Genomic DNA, 22,564 nt, shown 5'->3' on the forward strand with positions numbered 1-22,564 from the left:
AGTCAACAACAGTGATTCCAGCGGCGGCTGCCGGTGAAGTTCTCAAAGGAATTGCGTTGCTAAAAAGAAGAAATTCCTGGCGGGGCAAGCCTCTCCATGACGCTTAACCCGATAGCTTACCCTCACTTGTTCTCTTCTTTTGGGTCATCCCTTTTATTAGCGACCAGGTCATTCACCAGGACTCGACGTTCTCGCTTTCTCCCCCACCTCTGGAACCCCTCCTTTAACGTTTTCATCCCACACGGCCGGGCCGTCTTGAATCGCACGCAAAACGCACGCTTCTGCCAGACTCGCACAATTGCGACCATGAGTACACCGAGCCCGATCGACCGGCTTGTGCAGAGGGTCGACGGCATGAGCCTCGAAGCCATCGCCGAGAAGTACACCAACTGCTACCCTGAGCTCAACCCGTTCGATTTCTACCGCGCCCACCTCTCCAACGTCCTCGCCGAGATCACAGGGGTGGACCACAAGATCATCTACCCGGCCCTGTCATGGACGCAGAGCCTCGAAAAGGGTGACCTCATCTTAGCCGCGCCTGCGCTCCGGATCAAGGGGCAGAAGCCTGACGAGCTGGCCAAGCAATGGGCTGAGAAGGTGAAGAGCTGCACGCCGCATCATGTATCCAGCTTCTAACGACTTTGGCCATACCTTAGTTTCCCGAAAATGACCCCCTGTTCGAGAAGCCGACGGCGATCAACTACTTCCTGGCCTTCTACGTCAAGGGCGCCCCAATTGTCCAGAGCGTCATCCCGATGATCCAGCACTACGCGGCTGACTTCGGCAGCAACAAGTTCCACGGGATGAGGGACCCCAAGGGCCCCAGCAAGGGCAAGAAGCGCATCATTGTCGAGTTCAGCTCGCCGAATATCGCGAAGCCATTCCATGCCGGTCACCTGCGCAGCACAATCATTGGTGGTTTCCTGGCGAATCTCTACGAGCGTGCCGGGTGGGAGGTGATCAGGATAAACTATCTCGGCGACTGGGGCAAGCAGTACGGTCTCCTGGCTCTGGCATTCGAGAAATACGGCGACGAGGAGGCGCTCAACAAGGACCCTATCAACCACCTGTTCCAACTCTACGTGCGCATCAACAGCGAGATGACGGCCGAGAAGGAGCAGATCGAGAAGCGGAAACAGGACGGCGAGGACGTGACCGAGTTGGAGGCGAACAGCCTGGACGAGCAGGCCCGCCGGTACTTCAAGAAAATGACGGATAGGGATCCTGCGGCTTTGGCCCAGTGGAAGCGGTTCCGCGATCTGAGCATCACCCGCTACCAGCAAACGTACGCTCGTCTCAACATCAGGTTCGACGAGTACAGCGGTGAAAGCCAAGTATCCGAGGAGGCGATGGAAAAGATTGGCAAGGAGATGGAGGAGAAGGGTATCTGCAAGGAGGACAAGGGCGCCATGATTGTCGATTTCTCGGAGCTTGTGCCGGGCAAGGAGGGCAAGCGCCTCGAGAAGCCCATCGTCAGGAAACGGGACGGCACTGCCTTGTACCTGACTCGCGACATCAGCGAGCTGCTTAGCCGGCACGAGAAGTACAAGTTCGACCAGATGATCTACGTCGTAGCATCGGCCCAGGACCTCCATCTGAGGCAACTGTTCAAGATCATCGAGCTGCTGGGGCACAAGGAGATTGCCGCCAAGTGCCAGCACATTAACTTCGGTCTGGTGCTGGGCATGAGCACGCGCAAGGGCACCGTCAAGTTCCTCGACGACATCCTGCGCGATGTCGCCGACAAGATGCACGAGACCATGAGGAAGAACGAGGACAAGTACAACCAGGTCGCTAACCCAGAGGCGACGGCCGACACACTCGGCATCAGCAGTGTCATGGTACAGGACATGACAGGCAAGAGGCATGTCTCTCCTCCACCTTCTCGAGAACTGGACAGGTGAACAAGGCTAACCGGTGGGATAGGATCAACAACTACACCTTCAACATGGACGCGATGACGTCGTTCGAGGGTGATACCGGCCCGTACCTGCAATACGCGCACGCGCGTGTGTCCTCGATCCGCCGCCGCGCAGGGCTCAGCGACGAGGACCTGGCTAGTGCCGATCTATCTCTCCTCACGGAGACGCATGCTATCAACATTGTCCGCCTGCTTGCCCAGTGGCCCGATACTGTCCAAAACACGCTCAGGACGTTGGAGCCAACGACGGTGTTGACCTACTTGTTCAAGATGACGCACGCCCTGAGCAGCAGCTATGACCACCTCCAGGTTGTGGGCAGCGAGCGGGAGCTGATGAAGGCACGTATGGCGCTCTACGATGCCGCGCATACTGTGCTAGGGAATGGCATGCGTTTGTTGGGGTTGAGTCCTGTTGAACGGTAAGTGATCCCGGCTCTGTGGCTTGAATTACATAATGCTGACAGTTGTAGCATGTAAAATCGGGATGTTTGAGTGGGTAGCTGATGGCTAGATACTGGCGCAAACGCCTGCGCTTCTCCGACAAGAATAGATCAGGTCGACAGGGGGGTTGCTCCCGTATTCCTCTCAGTTCCGATTTGCGCTGCGAAATCGTCCAGTGTTGAGCTTTCTCGGCCGCTTCAATTGTCTAACGTTGCACAGTACGGACTACATGGGGCACCGGCGGCCCCGCACTTGATGCCGGGCCCGGCTCGGCCACCGAAAGCCTCACAGTACCGAACAACGTACGAATATATTCCGTTTTACCACTGTGATCAATATCCTGCCCAGCACGGGTCCAAAGACGCCACCAGCGCCTGCAGACGGGAAATTCGGACTGTTACTCCTCCGCAGCGGTTATACCAACCCAAGGCCTTTTGTTGGGAGGTGTGACTCGCTATTGTACCGCCTGGGTCGTCCGTTTGCTGACTGTGTGCACCGCCGTCGGGTGTTTTGTGTGGAGCACTAACGTCAAGACTGTTCTCGTTGATGCCACCATGCGCGTCACATGTCTGCGTGGTGTTCTTGGTCGTGAGAGGAGCCAAGCGGGCAGCCTCCGACGAGGGCTCGGTCTCACGATGGTAAACTGACGACGCGTACAGTAACAGGCCGATAACAATGCCAACGTCAGTTTTTGGATGGTTTGTCGTGCAGACCGTCCCGGATCCGTGAAGCCACGGCTTCCAGCTATCCCGCAGTTCACCGACGTCATCGATTCCAGAAGAGGCGCAGTTCAGTGAAGGGGAGTCCGAGCGGCGAGCGGGTGCAAGCAAGAGAGACCAACATCAGACGATGAGGGGCTCATTGATGCCTGCGACCTGGCATGCCGCGGGCTCGGAGCAAAAGCCGCCCAGGAAGCCGCGGGCTGTTGGGGGATTCCACAGTGGTCTTCTCAGCGCCTCGCAGCTTCCATGCCCTCGGACGTCCGCCACCTGAGCGTATGATGCCTAGACCCATGGCGCCTGCCGGATAACCCACAGTTTTCCCGTGACTTGTCCATCTCGCCTCCTTCACCGTTTCGTTTCTTCCACACAACGTCCACCTGCGTTTTGACCCTGTCGTTTCTCGTCATTCCTTTTGATTCTGAACGACCAACTTTCAGGATGCTCACATTATTGTTAATCCTCATCATCATCAGCGCGACTCTCCTGGCAGTACAGCGATATCTTGAGCAGCGGAGGTTGCCACCGGGTGTGCGGCCGCTGCCAGGGCCTTGGGGTGAGCTTCCATCCGTTCGTCTATGGCTTCACACACCGTCAAGCTATTGACACCTTCTAGGCCTTCCCTACATCGGTCGCGTCCACGACGTCCCGGCCAAGGCGCCGTGGCTCAAATTCTACGAATGGGGCAAGAAGTATGGGCCCATCTACCAGTCGAAGATCTTCGGCTCGGTGCACGTCTGGATCTCGTCGGAGAAGGTTGCCCACGACCTTCTCTCCAAGCGAGCGGCGATCTACTCGGACCGGCCTTTGATACCGGGCCTGCCTGACAACCGCACCAGCGGTGACTACCTCGCCCTCCTGGGACGGACCGGTACGTTTGCGTTCTTCCCTTCTCAACCGTCGCATCTAGTTCCCCGAATGCTCATCCCAGACACAAGACACATGGAAGCGTCAGCGGAAACTCTGTAACCATCTGATGCACGTCAGCGCCCTCGATTCTCTCCACTCGTACCCGACCCGCGAGCGTGACCGCTTTCTGTACCTGATGTACCACGACGCAAGCCAGTACCTCGAATGGATTGAGCAGTTCACCAGCCGGACCATCTCGCGCCTCTCGTGGGGCACGCCGCGCCCCAGCCAGATCCTGCGCCACACCACGTTCGGCCTGCTCGAGACGATCAGCCCGTCAGGCGCGCTGCCCAACCTGATCGGCTTCCTCCGCCATGTCCCCGCGGCGCTCAGCCCGTGGAAGAAGAAGGAAGCGCGGCGGCACGAGCTCGAGGACCGGGCGTTCCGCGCCAACGTCGGCTTTGCCGCAGAGAGCATTCGCGAGGGCTGGCCGCTGCCGAGCTTCATCCGGACCTTCCTCGAGAGCAAGCAGAGCCCGGACGAGCGGGAGCGGACGAAGTGGGGGGAGCAGGACGAGGCCATGCACGTGGTCGGCCTCATGGCCATCGCCGGGGCCCTCACCATCGGCAGCCCGATCCAGAGCTACCTGCTGGCTATGTGCCACTACCCGAAGTGGCAGCGCAAGCTGCAAGACGAGATCGACCGCGTGCTGCAGGGCAGGTGTCCGCAGTGGGAGGACCGCGAGAACCTGCCGTTGTTGAGGGCCGTGGTCAAGGAGGTGATCCGGTGGCGGCCGCCTGTGCCGACGGGTATGTTTTATTTCCCTTGACAGTACAAACCGAACGAAGTACTGATAGAAACATGCAGGGATCCCCCATGCCGTCGAAACGGACGACGTCTACGACGGATACTTTGTCCCAGCCGGTGCCACGATCCACGCGCTGGAGTGGTATGTTATGATCTCATGGAACTGCAGTGTAGTGTGACAAAACGCTAACCTGAATTAAAAACAACCCAGGGCCATCACGCGCGACGAGTCAACCTACCCGCAACCGGACGAGTTCAACCCGGACCGCTGGCTCAACCCAGACTACCCGACCTACCGCGAGCCGCTGACGCACTATCCTAACCTGGCGGGCTTCTCGCAGTTCGGCTTCGGCCGCCGGACCTGCCAGGGCGTGCCCGTCGTGGAGCAAGACCTGTTCCTGACCATGGGCGGGCTGGCGTGGGCGTTCGACATCCGCAAGCAGATCGACCCGGAGACCAACAAGGAGAAGCCCGTCCACTGGCTCGACTACACGCCGCTGCTGATCGCCAAGCCCGTGCAGTTCCCGTTCGACGCGGTGCCGCGGTCCGAGGAGAAGGTGCAGCGCATGCGCGCCATGTTCGAGGCCGCTCGCGACCCGTGGCTCCCCACCGGTGATGGCATCCGGCCCCTGGACATCAGCCAGTTCGAGCCGGACCTGGGGCGGCGCATCTACGGCGATTACGACACGGATGTGCGGTGCGCCGGGGGGAGCGATGGGCAGTTGTCGCCTGCTTTGGAGCCGTCCGCCCCTGCCGTCGACCAAAACCAGTCGGCGGCGTGCTCCCACCGGAGGACCTGGTCCACCGACGATCATTGAGAGGAGGATTGGCACTTGGTGGAATTGGAGGCCCCGGACGGGACTTCTGATCGGGATCGCCGATGACTGCGCCAGGCCTGTGATCAGTTTCGACGCTGAGGGGTTTCTTTTTGCTGGACGGATTGGATTTTGATGCGGTTGACAGTGTTGAATGGTATCAGCTTGGTAGGCATATTTTGAGAAGGAGCACTGGATGTTCCGTACCGCCTGAAATGGCCTGATAGGTTGGACATCATGGACAGGACGGGAAGGCCCTTTCTTTGGTTCTATAGTTCTTTAGTATAGTTGATTGTCTAACAGCTTTTACGCGGAAGGTATGACTTTTCTCGTGCCATGCCTAGGTGGAAATGGTTCGACTTCGAAGCTCCCTGCCGTGTGCTTCAGTCTCTCTTGCCAGGGGAGATGCAAGCTCGACCAGTATGGAAGGTTGTAACGACCAAGGTAACAAGGTCCCGGCTCCAATGATGAGGGAAGCAGAGCCCTCGGTACGTCCTCCTGCCCCGGATCGTTGCTCAACTTCAATTCTGCCTTTTCCACGGTTTGTTCCTCTTAGTCCCGATTCTCAATGCCACGCAACCCAACCCAACCCAAGCAGTCCTCTCGCCCTCCAACAACAGCAGCCTCCTGTTGCCCTCATCAGTCTCTCATTCAACCTCTTCAACAATGGGCAACACATTCTCCACTCACACGGGAGATAGCCTCCGAGATTGCATCGAAGCACTCAGCAACGGCAGGACTAGATTCGCCGGATTTCCGGATAGCCCGGTGTACCAGGCAGCCTGGGTCAAGCCGTACAACCTCGAGATCCAAGTCACGCCGGCGGCCGTGGTGCGTCCGCAGACGGCCGAGGACGTAGCGGGCGTCGTGCAGTGCGCTGCGGCCTACGGCGTCAAGGTGCAGGCCAGGTCGGGGGGTCATTCATACGGGTATGTTATCAATCATGTATCACGGTATCAGTTTGAATAGGAAAGGTACTGATGGTCGGATTTTCCCAGCAACCACGGACTCGGCGGCGTGGACGGGGCGGTGTCGATCGACCTGGTCAACTTCCAGCAGTTCAGCGTGGACAACACGACGTGGCTGGCCACGGTCGGCGCGGGAACGCACCTCAAGGACGTGGCGCACAAGCTGCATGATGCGGGCGGGCGGGCCATTGCCATGGGCGTGTCTCCGGGCATTGGCATCGGCGGGCATGCCACGATTGTGGGTGATGATTCTGATGCCCTTTTTTTTTTTTTTTTCTTTTTTTTTCTCGCTTGACGTCCGTCTAAATGTAGAAGCTGACATTGGCCGCGATACGATGCGATTTTCAGGGAGGACTCGGCCCCAGCTCGCGCATGTGGGGGTCCTGCTTGGATCATGTTGTCGAGGTGGAGGTCGTGACGGCCGACGGGAGGATTGAGCGGGCGAGCGACGAGAGGAATCCGGATCTTTTTTGGGTACGTATGAATCATGATAAACGCACTCTGGGTCCTCAATGCTGACATGTATGTTCTCGTAACCAGGCGCTGAAGGGCGCCGCTTCTGGGTTCGGCATCATCACCGAATTCGTGTTCCGGACGAATCCTGAGCCAGCCACCATTGTCCAGTACGACTACACGATCGCAATCGGCAGTCAGGCCACGATGGCGAGCTCCTACTCGGCGTGGCAGGACCTAGTGGCGGACCCGGCTCTCGACCGGCGGTTCGCGTCGCTGTACACGATGATGCCCCTGGGCGCCCTCATCACCGGCACCTTCCACGGCACCGAGGCCGAGTTCCGGGCCACGGGCATTCCCGCCAGGCTCTCCCAGGCGATGGGATCGCAGCCTTCCATCACCATCTCGGACTGGCTCGGGTCCCTGACCCACGTCGCCGAGAAGCAGGCGCTGGCCCTGTCCGACATCCCCATCCACTTCCGCTCCAAGAGCCTCGCCTTCCGGCGGGAGGACCTGCCGACGCCGGACAGGGTGCGTGCCTTGTTCGAGTGGGTGGACGACCAGCACATGGGCGCCGACCTCTGGTTCGTCATCTTCGACGCGTCGGGCGGCGCCGTGGCAGACGTGGCCATGAATGCCACGGCCTTTGCCCACCGGGACAAGGTGCTGTACTACCAGTCTTACATGGCGGGCCTGTACCTCGACCAGAGGGCCAAGACCTTCGTCGACCAACTCCATGTTCAGATCCTGGGCGCTTCTCCGGCCGCAGAGGGGACATACCCGGGATACGTGGATCCTGCGCTGTCCGATGCGCAGCGGCACTATTGGGGCACCAACCTGCCGCAGCTGCAGGCGCTGAAACAGATATGGGATGCGGAGGATGTGTTTCATAACCCACAGAGCGTCCGCGCAGTCTGGAGTGGAGGGCATTGACCGAACATTGGCGGCTACTAGTAGTTACTACTAGACTTATCATATCTTTATCAGATAGGTAGATGGTCGGATGTGTTAGACAAGCTAGAACCGTGGCCCGTCTACAGGTAGCAAGTACCTAGTAACCTCCCCTTTTAAATCTTTCTAGCCCAAAGATCTATTACCATTCCGCTCTAATGCACCGCCTCTCCAAAAAAAAAAAATAAAAATAAAAAAAAATATAAAAGGAAAACCACGCTCTAGTGATCCTCCACATCCTCGTCGCGGCCGGGGTACATGATGTCCTGCACAATCACGGCGCGCACGTGGTGGTACAGCACGAAGCAGTAGGCCAGCAGCAGCAGCACCGACATGGCCGTGGCAAACCACAGCACGCCGTCGCTCTGGAAGGCGTTGCCGAGCGAGATGGTGGCCAGCGTGAAGCCCGTGTTGGGGAAGACGCCGGCCCACCAGCCGAGATGGAAGTGCTTCGGCGGGCTCTGCACCACGGCCAGCACGGCAATGCCGAACCACCAGAAGCTGAGCGCCCACAGGAAGCCGGCCCCGACCACGCCCATGGTCTCGACCACGGCCCCGTCCAGCACGCCGTCCAGGTCGTGGTCAAAGTTCTCGGGCAGCCCACCGGACAGCCCGATGAACGCCAGCGCCGTGAAGGCCGGCGGGCCCACGCACATGAACAGGCCGGTCCGGTGCTCGCGGTGCGGCAAGCCGGACTGCATCAGCCGCCCCACCATGTGCGCGTACATCATGAAGGCCACGGCGATGCCCAGCCCCTGGCAGGTCAGGCCGGCCACCACAATCTCCACGGCCTCCTGTTTTGGTTGGGTCTCCGAGATCACGCTGGCGATGGTGCCCGACAGCATCACGGGGAAGATGGGCAGGATCCAGGTCGGCATCATGGTCTGCAGGCCGTAGCTATGCGCCGCGAAGACGTAGCTGTACTGCCCGATGGCCAGGAGCGTCGTCACGGCCAGGTAGGTCCAGAACGCAACCCGTATCATCACCACTAGCGGCGGCTGACCCATACCACCACCAGTGGGATCATCTACTGATGAGACAACAGAAGAGCCCACGCAGTAGCGCTGCGTCCCCGTGATCAGCGTGGCGATAGATAAGAAAAACGTCGGGAAGAAGAGGCCCTCGCGCGGGTGCGTGACCGACGCCAGGAGGGCGCCGCGGAACAGGAGAAAGCGCGTGGCCATGGCCGAGGTCACCAGGCTGAAGAGCAGGATGTTGATGATGTACACGGCCAGCCCGATCTGTCGCAGTCCGGGGAACTGGTGCGGTTGGGCGGCGATCAGCAGGGCGAGACCCCCCGTTGACATGGTCAGTGTGTACCATGCCCAGGTGAAGTGGCGGAGTCGTTGGCGGAGGGGCAGCTTTTTTCCTCCTCCTGCTGTGGGGGAGGAAGGGGGGTCGTGGTGGTCGTCGTCGTCCTCGTCTCCATGGTGGTTGTTATGGACGGTGGTGAGGTTTACTTCGGAGAGGTTCTTGCCGTCGTTGTCGTCGTCGTCGTAGTCCTTTTGTCTCTGGTGGGTGTGATTGTGGTGGTGGTGGCGGTGGCCATGTCCAGCCGAGTGCACCGCATCGAGGCGGAGCGAGGGGATCGTGTGGATGGGCAGGCTCTTCTCGAGGTCCTCGAGGTGGTTGTCGCGCTCACCATCGTAGACGGTCGAGGACCGCCCGGACGAGAAGTAGGCGTCTGTCTCCTCGGCGGGAGTGGAATTGTTCGAGTACTTGTACTTGTACTTGTTGAATGGCGTGCGGTTGTCCCCGTCAGTGAATGGGTTGGGGGACACCGGGACGGCGTGGCGTCCAGACTCGGAGCTGACCGGCAGCGGTGCTGGCATGGTGTCCTATTAGGGAGGTAGAGTCGTAGGATAAACTGACCAGCAGTCTAAGCGGTTGAGTGGACTGGGAGGAAGGAAAACGGAAATATAAAAACAGAGCAATATCCGAAAAAATCAAACGATAGCGCAGGGCACAGCCGAGTCCACAGGAGATCACCGAGAGGATCAACGAAGGGAGGCGAGATTATATCAGTAAATCAAAATAAGTCAAGAACCTTGATTGACAGTCTCCTCTCCAGTCTCCGGCAATATTCCCGCCCGAGAAACAGTCCAGACAACTTCACCGACCCCCCATACTGGCATCTCCAACAAAGTGCTCTGCGGTGCTCTCCACCATGCCGTTTCAGAGGGATGTTGAGATAAGTGGCGAGATCACCGTCGCTGCGGAGAGATCCACCGTCTTCATGATTCAGGTTTGCTTTCGCCTCAGCCAAACCATGTCCTTGTGATACTACGTACCGTACCCACTCTCTCTATCAAGGAGAGTTGTTGTATGTAGCGAAAAAAAAAAAAAAAAAAAAAAAAAAACCTTAAGACTAGGTATCTTATCTCACACCCAAGTCCATCAATGCAAGATCTTCTGGGAAGCCGAAGCCAAGACTCTGACGACTTCAAAGTGCAATCAGATATCCTAGCCCCCTATTCTCATCCCCCGTCATTTAGATCCAAATTCTTCCTACTGAACGTGCTGATCCTTACCACACACACGCACACAACATACGGTGAGGCCCAAAAGCCCGAGTAATACTATAGTAGGTAGGTATGCCCGATCAACTATAGCCCAACACCTACCTCTTTTTATTATTATTATTATTTTTTTACAGACATTGTTTTGAGTTGTTTGCCAAGAGAAACCGCTGATGTTTTGTCCTTGTCTATTTTTGTCCCTTGATCAACAGGAGCCGCAACGAATGCAACTCTCTGAAAAAAAAAAAAGAGATAACGCACTCACCTTCCAGAAATAGACAAAACAAAAGATCTTATCTTTCTCAATCCCTAACAGGGGCCCCCGAAAAAGCGACGAGACCGGGGCTTTGCTTCTAGAACTTGGGAAGTTGTGAAGCACCGCCAAGCCCAACAACCCCATCACATTTCACCTGGAGACATGTCGCAGTGATACCTATCTCGTCTGAAGCCAGTGGAGTAGCCAAGCCTGGCGGTACTTTGTCGATCTGGAATGAGATCTGGAAAGGCTTGCGTGGCTTTGTTGTCCACCTCAGTTGCTTCTTCCACCCCACTCGAACCTGACTCGTTCGGTATCCTATCTTTTGATATGCAGTGTGGTAGGGCTGTCTGTGCACACCCTTAGTCTTAGCGTGCGGTAGTTGAGAGGGCGGCCCGCTAGTGTACCGGAGTTGCCTCCATTGTTTTTGCGTAATGGTTACTACCTGGTACCTATTCAAGACATTAAAACATACATCGATCGATCGGTAGCAAAGCAAGACACATATGCTTTCAAACAAAGCCAGCCCCCCCAAGTTTCAACGCGCAATAGTTAGCCACCATCCAACCAACCACTCAGTACACGTGTACGCCTTTGCCCCCTTGCCCACCCTTGCTCAACCCCCCTTGCCCATATAACGCCAATCAGTATGATTGAGAAAAGGAAGGGAGAGAGACAGAAACAGAGAGAGAGAGAGAGGAGGATCGGCATGAAGGGCGAACGCTCAGACCCAAAAAGATAAATACGTCTCGACACACAACGCAAGACAAGGCAAAACAAAACTCTCTATTCTCAATTTCTCAAAGCCCTTCCAGTTTTATATCCGCGTCCCACCCGCTCTCCACCGTTGCCCACCACCACCACTAGTATTCGCCGATCCGCCAAAGTTGTGGAGCCGCTCGCCAATCAGGTACGCCTCGTCGCGGATGCGCACCTGCCAGCCGCGGAACACGCCCACGGCGCTCCACACGGCGCACCCCAGGAAGCACAGCAGCGTCATGGCCGGAAAGCTCAGGCGGTGCACCAGCACCAGGTAGGCGTCGTACAGGGTCTGGTCGGGCACCTTCCCGATCAGAGGGGCACCGAACTCGTGCATGAGCGCCTCAACCGCGCCGTCGGCCACCATCGCCCGGGCGAGCAGCATGGGCGCCGTCACGGCCGTCAGCCAGACGGCCAGCCCCGGGATCACAAACGCGCGGGTGAAGATGGAGACGTCCGGCCTCAGCCAGCCGTGGCGGACCACCGCTCGGGTCGCGTTCGCGACGTGCGACCCTTCGAACCAGGTGTTGACGATGCGCAGGCCTAGGCGCAGGAAGAGCAGGCCGATGGTCCACGTCTGCACGATGCGGATCGTGTGCGCCGGGTTCAGCTCCTTGTTGACGCCCCCCGATGCAGCCAGTGACTCTGCGGCGCCCGGCCGGAGCAGGGCGCTGTACCGCATCTCGTGGAGCGGGACCAGCGCGTAGAGTTCCAGCAGCGACGCGGCGAGTAGCGGGAAGACTACCAGGACGAAGAAGTACGTGTAGACCACCCGTGTGGCGCGCAAGACACAGCCCACAACGAGCTGGACGGCGCCGTGCCGGAGAGCGCTCTCCACAGATTTCACCACCCGCTTCAGAGAGTCGTAGATAGACCTTGCGTGGAAGACGGCGTACGCTGCCGAGCCGAGAATGTGAATCCCAATGCTGAAGGCGTACACATCGTTGGTGCGGATGTCGGCCGGGATCAGCTGCCGGAACATCCACCGGCCAAAGGCCAGCGGCACGATGGTGATGCCGACGCCCGTGACGGCGGCAAAGAGCCAGATAAACAGGATGAAGAGGAAGATGCGGGCGCGGAAGTGCGGCGGCAGGTAGACCTGCTCGTACTGCTTGGTCGAGTAGATGTCCGTCTCCGGCTCGTCCGGAAGCCCGTCAAGTCGCTTATTCTTTCCGCTCACTTGGAGAAAGACCTTCGCGCCCCTGGGAATCCTGACCTGGTCGGAAGCGGGGGCGCGGACCCACCGTCCATCTGGTTTGATCTGCCCGGATACAATCAGGAGCTGCTTCAAGTTGCGGTTGGATCCCGTTCCAGGCTCTTTCTTCCCAGTGAGCAGGGGCGGCTTGTTTGTGCGGCTCAGTAAGATCTCGCGCCACGACCGCGCCACGACCACGGGGGAATCCGGGTCCTCTACATTGATCTCGAGGAACCACCGCCTCCAGAACGGCAGGTTACGGTCGGGCGAGTCGGGCTTCAGCACGAGCCGGCCCTCCTCGTCGACTTCGCGACGTCCGAAGAGGAACCATGTCAGGCGCAGAGCGCGCGCACACCTCATGAACCACCATGTGTACATGGCGTGCAGGCCGTCGCTCGGCCGGAAGAACCGGACCGCCAGGGGCATGACGAAATTGTAGAATAGCAAGTCGACGGGGAACTCGAGGACGGGCTCGTTGGACGAGTAGTGGATGGGCAAGACGCTCGGCAGGATCAGCGACAAGCCCCAGACGACGCCGCCGAGGCAGACTATGACCAGGGCGCCGTAGACGAGGGCCGAGAAGGCGATCTTGCGCAGCTGGGTCGTCACCCTGCGCTCGAGCACGTCGCGGACGGGATGGAACTCCGGGTCGTCCGGGTCGCGGATGAAGTACAGGACGCCCTTGCGGAAAACCTTGCGGCACATGGACACGAAGAGCGCAAAGTGGAACATGTAGGCGGTGCCGACGAACCAGTGGACGAACACGGAGGTGACGGGGTAGTTGACGGCGAAGACCAGCCGTGATTTGAGCGTCGTGTCCTCAAACAGCGGAAGCGTCGCGAGGTCGAGCAGCATGCCGCAGTACAGCGGGAACACAAGCATCTCGATGCTGATGATCAGGATGACCTTCATGACCCCGCTGGCCTGCTTGAGTCCGTCGATGAGGGACGCCTCCCACTGCTGCGCCGCCTGGTTGTTGGAGAAGGGGATCCCGCGACGCAGGTAAAGGCCCGCCACGAGGGACAAGGTCACGTAGCCCGACAGGATCGCCCAGAACCTGTCCATGCCGCCCCAGTAGGCAAGCTCCGCGTTGATGGTGCCCGTGGGCTCTGGCACGCCGAGGTTGATGACCCAAGAGCTCGGGTTGATGATGGCCGTCGAGAAGGCCTTCAAAGCGCCCCACGCTAACGCTACGACGCTGGCGGCCGCGGCGAGGGCCTCGCTAGACTTGGCGATGAACTCACCGCCGGACAGAGACACAAGAACGCCGAATAGCATTGAACACCCCGTGGCGACGTGGGCCTTGATCGTGTGCAGTGCCTCGTGGCTGATGACAGAGAAGTTGCGCACGTCCGACGGGAAGATAGGCGGCAGTTCAGCGAAGCCGCCGGCGATCCTGTTTGCTGCGCTGGCGGCCATGTCCCAAGACGCGTTCGAGAATACCCGCGTATAGTTGGCAACAGATGCCAGCCCCAAGACGCGGCCCAGGGCATGGATAGATTCTGATACCGTTGACGATGTGACGCCTAATACGAGCACGCCGCAGTCCTGGATGAACTTGAACGCGCTGAACTGCATCCGTACGAGTTGCATAGGGTTTGCCACCGCCCAGATGGCGACACGGCCCAGATTGTATGGCGCAAAGATGCCGAGAAAGATGGTGATGGACACGAGGAAGGCGCAGAATATGGCGTTCTGAAACAGGGCCACAATCGGGCCGCGCATACCGAGGAGCTCGAGGATGCCTTCGATGTCTTCGGCGTCCTCGATGGCCTCCGCGTCCAACGCTGCCGCCGCCGCCGCCGCCTCGGCGGCTTCGTGGTCTCCTTCTGCCTGGTTGCCCGGAACGTTCTCGTGGTCGTCTTCGTCAGCGGGGATTTCCGGGAAGTCCCAGAAGAAGTTGACGGGACCTAGGTTGTTGGGCCCGATGTTGTCCACGTCGCGCCACATGAAGTCGGCGATCCTGTCAGCAAGGCCCGCCGGCTCGCGGCGGGGCGGCGCTTCCGCGTGGACAGGGCCAATCTCGTGCGCCTGGAGGGGGCCCTGGACGGGTCCGTCCGGGACGTCTGTTCCCGCCTCGGCCCGGTCTGTAGCTTGGGAACCATACGAGCCATCCCACGGTTCGTCAGTCTGTGTAGTAGCTGTATTGTACTTCGGAGTCACTGAATCACCGCTCGCCGCGGGTTCTTCCCATCCCGGGGGTGGAAGGTCGGTGAATGACCAGCTGTTATTGGCCAATGGGTTAATTCCACCGCTGATCTGAGGGCCATCCGTGTTCGCCCTCGGCCGCAGGGGGCCGGGAACGGGGAAGCTCTCGGCCGCCTCAACCTCGTCAAGCTTGGCCTTTCCTTTTCCCTGTGAGATGGAGCCATCTTCTCCATGGTCTGCAAAGCCGGATGGCCCAGACGACGAATCGACGAATATCATATCCTCCACCGCGGCCGCCGCCGGCTCGGCACTATCCTCGAAGATCCCGCGCTGTTCCCATTCCTCGCCCGCGAATGCTGTGTCCGAAGGCCCTGCCGCAGTTCCTGCCTGGTCCTCAGCAGCCTCGGCCTGCTGCTGTCGGATCATCATCGACCTGGTCAGCCGCATCCAGTAATCCAGCCTTTCTTCCAAGCGCCGCTCTCTCGCGATCTCAAGGATCTGCGCCGGATCGCCGCCTGCCTCGCGATAGATGTCGAGATACTCATTGACCGTTGACCTAGCATCGTCTGTCAAGCGCTCCGTCGCTCTTCTATCGATTTCCTGCGCGATCTGCTGCCTCAGGTCTGCCTCTCGTTCCTGACTGTGGCGGCCCGCTGCTGTCGAGGACTCGCCAGCGATGGGCTCCAGTTCGCGGTAGTACGAAGCCGAGGGGTTACCCAGGTCTTCTGGCTCGCTCGCTTCATCGTCCGTATCGTATTCAGCCGCCAATCCTTCGTACTGGGACCCCTCTTCGGCTTCTTCGGCTATTTCTGCTTCAGCCGGCTCCGGGACTGCTTCCGCCGGTCTTTCCTCAGCCGGGCCTGCTTGTGCCGGAGCTGGCTGCGGCTGTGGCTGTGGCTGGTCTTGGATGGCGGCAAAGGCGGCGCGCATGTTGATCTCGGGCTGCTGTTGCACAACGTAGTCCCGGACCAAGATGATGAGGATGAAGCTTACTATGACTAGCACGGTGATGAATTGGCCCTCTAAGACGGCGATGACGACGCGGTTGATGGAGGGATGCCTGGTAAGGTTTCGGAGGAAGTCAACCTCACTAAACAGCGAGGGGCGGGTCGGGATCGTCGAGTTCGACGCCAGCCTGGTGAGCGCCTGGCTGGCATTCGCGGCCACGGCGCCAGGCTTCTCGGTCAAACCGACGGTGCCGAACAGGAGCCGCAGGATGGTGGAGTAAATGGGGTCGCTCGAGGTTAGGTTGATGCCGTACAAGCCACGCACGAGCTTGGCCGACTCTGGCGGAAGGCTGTCCAGGACGCCCCCGATTGTCGCGACGGTCGTGGTCGCCGCGAAGAGCGGGCTTGAGGGGCACACGTTGGTGCCGGACAGCACGCCGATCCCGTCAGCGGTTGATCCGCTCGGTCCGAAGGCGGCTGGCCGGCTGCCGAGCCCCTCGTCGCTGATCCAGAACAGGAACGACCAGACGGAGCGCATCAGATACGGCAGCCAGCCCAGCCACACGCTCACCACCAACGCGGCCCTCAGCCAGACGAGTATGTTCCGGATCAGGTACTTAGTCGTGTGCCGGAGGAAGATGTGAGGCGGCAGGGCTTTGGGCATGTTCGGATCGTAGAGCTTGGTGAAGCGGAAGGATGTCTTGCACAGCTCGCAGTGCTTCTTTTGCGAGTGTGACAGCCACTCCATCAGGCAGTCCTGGTGCACGTACTTGATGCTGCCGCTGCATTTGCATGGGTAGAAGAGCGGCTCGTCGGGCGAGCCCTCGCCCCTGCATATGCGGCAGGTGTCTGGTTCCGAGGCCAATGGCATGTCGGCCGGACCTGAGCGGGACGTCGAGCCGTTCATGGCCGAGCCAGACGCGCGGCGTCGCGTGTTGGGGAAGCGGACCGGGTCCGCGACCGGAAAGGGATCGGGTTGGAAGTCGGCCATGATGGGTTGGGTCGTCGAGCGAAGGGGCTGGCTTACGCCATTGACGTCGAAGCTGTCGGAGATGTTACCTCATCAGCAAAGAAATCGAGTCCGCAGCAGTGTGGGGCTTGTTTTCTGGCTGAGCAGCCTGAGTCGAACGGAGGGAACGGAGGGTGGGAAGCGGGAAGAGCAACAGCACCACGAAAGCACTTGTGAGGGCTTCGCAGATAGACACTGATTCCGGCGGTGCGTGGGAATGAGAACAACTGTTGTTCGGGCGGAGCAACTCGTGACAGCCAAGCAATGCACGACAGGATAATTTAATGTGTCTGGAATAAAAGAGCCCAGTGGCAAGTTGTTCCAGGCCCCAAAACCGTAACCGCAGAGTTGAGCAAGGATCCAATCAGAAAAGCGGGGAGGCCATCGAAGAGTGAGAGGGCCCCACTCATACCCTCCCGTGCCTCCGCAAAGAGGACTCGGATGACTTCACAAACTTGCACGATCGGTGAAAGTCAATCAGCAAGTCACCTAGATTGACAACAGGAGAGTGGTGGACGGTGCAGGTCCAGGAAAGAGAGAGATTTGCATATGTCGGGAGAGTTCTGATATACAAGACTCCAACAAAGTACCTATGCGGTAGGCACTTCCACTTGCACCTAGAGTACAGTATAGGAACATGTATATGTAGCACCTTGAGCTTGCCAGTGGTGGATTATAGATGTTGTTAACCCGGCGGGAGACAGGTAAACTAGGTCAGTGAGCCCAGGTGCATATACTACTACCGTGGCATCCAATACCTCTACGCATTATGCAGCTTTCAAGTTTGTTGGAGTGTTAGGTTTGGGCCCAGGAGACTGCAAGGTTGCAGAGGTGCCGTTTTGAAACGCATCTGGGCGTTCATGAAGCTCCTATCAGCAGGGCAACATTCCTGGAAGCTAGGGCCCAAGGTAAGTCCTGATGCTGGCAATGACACAAAGAAAAGATATCATATAGGGAAAGATTGTTTTCGTTTGACCGGAAATGTACGAAGTATGTACACACAGCAATTCCAGTCTTGGGGCAGGCGATTGGATTCACTTTGTGGTGGAAGTTCTGTTCATGAAAACGGTCTCAATGACGTCCATGGCTGCCCCACCCTAGCATGAGATGGATGCATCATGCATCGCCAAGACCAAAATGCCAACCCACACCAAGGTCCTGGACGTGATTGACGTTGTCAAGTTCCCAGCACAAAGCCAGGGAGAGCAGCCAAAATATGTCTGCCAAAAGCTCTTTCTGGCGGCATATCACCTTTCTTCGTCTGTCTTCATCCATCTGAGTTGCATCGTTTCCCATTGCTTCGGTTTTCCGAGGGTTTCTCCAGGTCGGCTCCTTCCTTCCCTCTCTGGCTCTGCGATAAGCCTCCCAGCAACTGAACATCACACGATAAGGAGTCTCACCGTCTGAGCTTTTTAGCCGACGATACCGAGCGCAGCTGCCTCATCGCAACGCGCTTCTGGCCAGCGAGCGGCCTGCGGCCATCTTACATTGTTGGGAAACCTGCGCAACCGTGTCCTTATTCGACGACATTGGCTCGATCTACTGCAGCGGTCCTCAGCCTGGCGCTGAAGCACGCGGCGTCATGGGCGGCCCGACGAGCACGCTGAAGGGCCTGAAGGCCAACGGCGTCAACGGCGTCAACGGCCTGAATGGCATCAATGGCCTCAACGGCAAGGGCACCGCAAAATTGCCCCTTGGTAACCGTGCCGTGTATCCCAATAAGAGTCCTGGTTACAGGGGCCCCGGAGTCCTCGCCCGAATCTTCGGCATCGTCGCCCGGTAAGCTCAACTTCGCGCCTTCCCCCAATACGCGGAATCGCATGCTGACAGTCCTAGGCTGCTTACCTGGTACTCCATATTTACGATTCTCGTTCGATGCCCTGCCTCGCTTGAAGCCTGCGATGAAACGTCCCCGCGCATCTGCAAACCCTACTTCCAACTTAAACACACCGTAGCACCGCATGTCGAGCCTTATTATGACGCCTATGCGGCACCCTATATCGAGGCGGCGCGGCCGTACTATGACGCCCTCGACCAGAAGATCATCACGCCAGGGTGGGGTTATGCGAAACGAGTTGGCGAGCCGAGTGTGCGGAAGGTGCAGGCCCTCGGCAAGGCGCAGTGGGAGAAGAATGTCCAGCCTCAGGTCGAGAAGTACCGAGACCTCATCGGAGCACAGTACGATGAGAGGCTAGCTCCGCACGTCCACCGCGTCTCGACCGCGTTCGGTCCGTACTACGATATCGCACGGACCAACATCCTCCAGACCTACCACGAGACGCTGCTGCCCGCGTACCAATTCGTGGAACCGCACCTGCTGGAGGGTTATCGGGCAACGTCTGCCTTTGCGAGCCGCACCGTGGTGCCGACAGTCTTCTGGGCGTGGAACAAGACGTATGCCTTCGTCGACGGTACGGTGGGGCCGCAGCTCAGGGCCATCTACATGGAGAACGTTGAGCCCCAGCTCGTCAAGATCGGGAAGCGCCTGGGCCGCTATAGCTCAGGCAAGAAGTCGGTTCCGAAGCCGCTGATGGATGCTTCGCCAAGTGCGACGACCGAGACCACTTCGTCGTTCGCCAAGCCTGCCGTTTCGGTCTCTGTCACCTCTAGCTCCTCGGCGACCCCGTCCGCCAGTGCCGTCCAGGACGAAAAGAAGGCAGCCACTACCGACGCGGCTCGGACGAGGGCAACGATGGAGCCCATCCCGCCACCAGAGGTCGACGAGAAACTCGAGGAAGAAGACCCGACGCGGCGCAGTGCGCGCGAGATCGTAGCAGCTGATCTCCGAGACTGGCAGGAGAGGTATGCCAAGGCCGCCGACGAGGGCGCGGCAGAGATCGACGAGCGCGTTCAGGAGATCGCCAAGAGAATGATCCGCCGCAATGCCAAGGCCACCGGCAAGTCGCATCTTGAGCAGTTGCAAGGCTCTGCCGTCTCAGAGCTCGTGTCACTTCGTCGCGCCATCTTGGAGATTATCGGCGCTGTGAACAAAGGCGCTGCGACTGCCGAGGAAGGCGAAAAGCAGATTGCGAACGCCGTCCGGCGTACCGGTATGGCGGTCAAGGACAAGGCACAGGCTGTGCGCAAGTGGCGCGAGACCTACGAGGCCGAGATGCAGACCGCCATCACGAAAGCGGCGGAGACCCACTTCGCCATCCTCGAGAACATCCGCGACTTGGCGCTCCAGAAGATCGGGATGAAGTGGGCTTGGATGGATGGCGTGACCTACAAGGACTGGGCCAAGTATCACCTCCTCAAGAGCCGCTTCGACGAGTGGAAGGGCGACCTTGAGAACCATGTCGTCACCCACCCCAGCCTTGAGGCTGCCCAGGCTTCCGCGGCTGATATTGAAGATGAAGCGATGAAGGTCGCTGCGTCCACTGCAAAGGAACTCGCTCGTCTTAAGCAGGTCGCGCACTGGAAGCTCGTTGCCGGCGACGATAGCGACGAGTTTGACAGCACACTGATGCAGCAGGCCGCTGAGGCTGCTGAGGCCACCAAGCTGGCGGCGGCAAGTGCTGCCGAAGCGGTCGGAGAATCCGTCCAGCAGGCCAAGGACGCAGTGGTGGATGCCATCGGCGAAGGCGCCAGCCTTGCCGCGGGGGCAGCCAGCGGGGGTGCCAGCTTTGCGTCTGAAGCCGCCGTTAAAGCCACCGAGTCTGTCCTTAGATCACGCGAGGAGCAGCAACGAAGCGAAGCGGCTTCAGAGAGCAGTCCCAATGAACCGTCTGAAGCCGCCGCAGCCCTCGAGGATTCAGAGACCAGCCCGACCGACCCGGCCGGTGCTAAGGATACTACCGACCCGGAAGTTGAGTATGTTGCCGCTGCTTCGGAAGAGATCTCCAGCGTTGTGGAGCCCACTTCGGAGGCGAACCCCGACGCTGAGGGCGAAGCACCGGGCCCCGAACCTGCCTCAAGCATGATGTTCGAGACCCTTAATGCCGTTGGCAACGTTACGGAAGCAATAAAAGAGCAAGAGGACAAAGCCGTCCCGGTTCATCTACCCGTGAAGGATTCTCAGGATGAAGAGAATACCGAGTCTGGGAGTGCCGGGCTACCTGCTTCCGAAACTGCTTCTGTCAAGCCAGCGCTCTTCGGGGCCGCCGCGCAATCCGTGCCCAGCCGCAAGCCTATTTTGGACGAGGACGAGGACGAAGATACTCTGGATGTTTCCGAGGCAATGGAATCAATGCGGAAAGACCTGAAGTCGGCTTACTCGGCAGCCATGTCGAGAGCAAACGAGCAGTATTCGCAGGCGTTGTCCATCGTCTCTGCTCAGATCAAGGGCACGCCGAAACCAGCCCACGAGCAGCTTCTCGCGTCGGTCACGTCCGCATACAGCAAGGCCATGGCTTCGGCAAGCGCCCGACTCGACGACGCTCTTGGGGCCGCATCTGACCAGATGTACGGCAAGACGACGGCCACCCGTCGCATCTTACCTACTACCATCCCTACGCCTCAAATGCCAAGCGTCGAGTGGTCACAAATCGAGTCTGTCGCAGCCGAGCGCCTGCAGCAGGGTCGCGCCTGGGCAGAGGAGCAGTATGAGAGCGCCAAGATCGCCATTGGCCTGGCGACGCCGAGTCCGACGACCCCGTCAGAGCACGTCAGTAAGCTGCTCGACAATGCGCGACACAACTACTACGCCGGTGTCGGGTTAGCTCACGCCCGGTACTCCGAGTTCCTCGCCGCAGCGAGCTCGGCCCTGAGCTCCGTGACCGCCACGCCCACCCCAACCGATATGGCCGGGGCTGCTTCCTCCATTGCCTCTGCTGCCAGCGACTCGGCGGAGTCGGCTGTGTCAGCCGTCAGCGACGGCGCCGCCTCTGCCGTGTCGGCTGCCAGCGCCGGCGCCTCGTCTGCCGCATCCGTGGCCAGCCAAAACGTCGCTGCCGCGGGTGACAAGGTCGCCGAGAGCTGGGACGCCGTGGTGTCCCGGATCAGCACGCAAGTATACGGCGCGCCCACGCCGACGCCGTGGTACGAGAGCATCTACAGCGCGGCGAGCGAGTACGCCTCGTCGGCAACCTCGGCCGCGGGCGAGGGCGCGGCAGCAGCCACCAGCGCCGCCGCGGCCGGGTCGGACGAGTTGGCGAAGCGGTACGCCGCCGCCAGCAGCATCGTGTCGGAGCTGCTGGTCGGCAAGGAGCCCACCTTCTCGGAGAGTGTCATGTCGCGGCTGAGCGCCGCGTATGTCACGGGTGTGTCGTCGGCGTCGAGCGCGGCCGGCGCGGCGCAGGCGACGGTCGTCGCGGCGGCGAACCAGGCCGGCGAGGCGGCCCGCAGCGTCGGCGACAGGATTGCCAGCGCTGCTAGTGATGCCACTGACGTGGTGAAGGATGCTGCCGCGGGGTCGGATGGTAGCAAGGATGAGCTCTAACTCTGACCTTACTATGGGCTCTTCTACCTACCTACTATGGGGAGGGAAGGACGAAGCAAGCAAGTGGAAGAGATGATGATCCGGATTCAGCAAAAAAAAAAAAAAAGAAAAAAAAGGGAAAAAAAGGGTGAGACGGCAACAACTAGGCCGGGGTGGGATGGGAGGCTTAACGCAAATTGTATCTTTGGGACTCTCTTTTGTTCCTTATTTGCTTTTTCGGTTTGTGTTTTTTGTAGCATTACTTCAACATATACCCTCTCTTACAGATCGCGGCTCTGTTGTCTCTCTGGTTAAACTCTATTGCAAGGTACGGCAATATTTAGCGTTTTCTAGAAACTGTTGGGTCATCATAATCCTCTTGTGTGATATGTGTGCAGAGCTGATGGGGGGTGTTTTGAGTTCGGAAGCACTGAGGAGAAACCCATTC

At 59.1% G+C, this 22,564-nt stretch overlaps 6 protein-coding genes across 6 annotated transcripts; 4 read left to right on the top strand and 2 right to left on the bottom strand.

Annotated features, from left to right (window-relative positions):
- Nucleotides 1-6: 6 nt before the first annotated feature.
- B0T15DRAFT_315067 (uncharacterized protein) lies at nucleotides 7-2,607 on the top strand. Its single transcript, XM_062863977.1, has 4 exons — nucleotides 7-597; nucleotides 657-1,864; nucleotides 1,927-2,340; nucleotides 2,392-2,607. The coding sequence occupies exons 1-4, from the start codon at nucleotides 97-99 to the stop codon at nucleotides 2,396-2,398; spliced, it is 2,130 nt and encodes a 709-aa protein (XP_062718565.1). The 5' UTR covers nucleotides 7-96; the 3' UTR covers nucleotides 2,399-2,607.
- Nucleotides 2,608-3,327: 720 nt separating this feature from the next.
- B0T15DRAFT_315069 (cytochrome P450) lies at nucleotides 3,328-5,729 on the top strand. Its single transcript, XM_062863978.1, has 5 exons — nucleotides 3,328-3,637; nucleotides 3,698-3,952; nucleotides 4,020-4,739; nucleotides 4,798-4,879; nucleotides 4,949-5,729. Exons 1-5 carry the CDS (start codon nucleotides 3,523-3,525, stop codon nucleotides 5,553-5,555), a joined length of 1,779 nt encoding a protein of 592 aa, XP_062718566.1. The 5' UTR covers nucleotides 3,328-3,522; the 3' UTR covers nucleotides 5,556-5,729.
- Nucleotides 5,730-6,218: 489 nt separating this feature from the next.
- On the top strand, nucleotides 6,219-8,081 carry B0T15DRAFT_505774 (uncharacterized protein; the record flags this gene model as incomplete). The annotated part of the gene is made up of 4 exons (XM_062867539.1): nucleotides 6,219-6,481; nucleotides 6,551-6,758; nucleotides 6,869-6,994; nucleotides 7,061-8,081. 4 exons carry the CDS (start codon nucleotides 6,219-6,221, stop codon nucleotides 7,904-7,906), a joined length of 1,443 nt encoding a protein of 480 aa, XP_062718567.1. The 3' UTR covers nucleotides 7,907-8,081.
- A 64-nt stretch (nucleotides 8,082-8,145) lies between these two features.
- B0T15DRAFT_577831 (voltage-dependent anion channel-domain-containing protein) lies at nucleotides 8,146-9,859 on the bottom strand (the record flags this gene model as incomplete). Its single annotated transcript, XM_062871074.1, has 1 exon — nucleotides 8,146-9,859. The coding sequence occupies exon 1, from the start codon at nucleotides 9,754-9,756 to the stop codon at nucleotides 8,146-8,148; it is 1,611 nt and encodes a 536-aa protein (XP_062718568.1). The 5' UTR covers nucleotides 9,757-9,859.
- Nucleotides 9,860-11,094: 1,235 nt separating this feature from the next.
- B0T15DRAFT_543953 (uncharacterized protein) lies at nucleotides 11,095-17,081 on the bottom strand. The gene has a single exon (XM_062870030.1). It carries the CDS (start codon nucleotides 16,737-16,739, stop codon nucleotides 11,517-11,519), a length of 5,223 nt encoding a protein of 1,740 aa, XP_062718569.1. The 5' UTR covers nucleotides 16,740-17,081; the 3' UTR covers nucleotides 11,095-11,516.
- A 974-nt stretch (nucleotides 17,082-18,055) lies between these two features.
- On the top strand, nucleotides 18,056-22,388 carry B0T15DRAFT_315134 (uncharacterized protein). The gene is made up of 3 exons (XM_062863979.1): nucleotides 18,056-18,081; nucleotides 18,174-18,536; nucleotides 18,594-22,388. Exons 2-3 carry the CDS (start codon nucleotides 18,340-18,342, stop codon nucleotides 22,135-22,137), a joined length of 3,741 nt encoding a protein of 1,246 aa, XP_062718570.1. The 5' UTR covers nucleotides 18,056-18,081; nucleotides 18,174-18,339; the 3' UTR covers nucleotides 22,138-22,388.
- Nucleotides 22,389-22,564: the final 176 nt, after the last annotated feature.

The sequence above is a fragment of the Chaetomium strumarium genome (genome assembly GCF_033439665.1).
Source record: "Chaetomium strumarium strain CBS 333.67 chromosome Unknown B0T15scaffold_7, whole genome shotgun sequence".
NCBI classification, from domain to species: domain Eukaryota; kingdom Fungi; phylum Ascomycota; class Sordariomycetes; order Sordariales; family Chaetomiaceae; genus Chaetomium; species Chaetomium strumarium.

What these genes read in the sequence shown, in the direction of transcription:
- B0T15DRAFT_315067 (XM_062863977.1), top strand. Translation starts at nt 97, where the DNA reads ATGACGCTTAACCCGATAGCTTACCCTCACTTGTTCTCTTCTTTTGGG. An exon ending in CCAAGCAATGGGCTGAGAAG is followed by an intron (nt 598 to 656) that starts GTGAAGAGCTGC and finishes GCCATACCTTAG; the next exon opens with TTTCCCGAAAATGACCCCCT. An exon ending in CAGGACATGACAGGCAAGAG is followed by an intron (nt 1,865 to 1,926) that starts GCATGTCTCTCC and finishes CCGGTGGGATAG; the next exon opens with GATCAACAACTACACCTTCA.
- B0T15DRAFT_315069 (XM_062863978.1), top strand. Translation starts at nt 3,523, where the DNA reads ATGCTCACATTATTGTTAATCCTCATCATCATCAGCGCGACTCTCCTG. An exon ending in CGCCCTCCTGGGACGGACCG is followed by an intron (nt 3,953 to 4,019) that starts GTACGTTTGCGT and finishes CCCAGACACAAG; the next exon opens with ACACATGGAAGCGTCAGCGG. An exon ending in ACGATCCACGCGCTGGAGTG is followed by an intron (nt 4,880 to 4,948) that starts GTATGTTATGAT and finishes AAAACAACCCAG; the next exon opens with GGCCATCACGCGCGACGAGT.
- B0T15DRAFT_543953 (XM_062870030.1), bottom strand. Translation starts at nt 16,739, where the DNA reads ATGGCCGACTTCCAACCCGATCCCTTTCCGGTCGCGGACCCGGTCCGC.
- B0T15DRAFT_315134 (XM_062863979.1), top strand. Translation starts at nt 18,340, where the DNA reads ATGGGCGGCCCGACGAGCACGCTGAAGGGCCTGAAGGCCAACGGCGTC. An exon ending in ATCTTCGGCATCGTCGCCCG is followed by an intron (nt 18,537 to 18,593) that starts GTAAGCTCAACT and finishes TGACAGTCCTAG; the next exon opens with GCTGCTTACCTGGTACTCCA.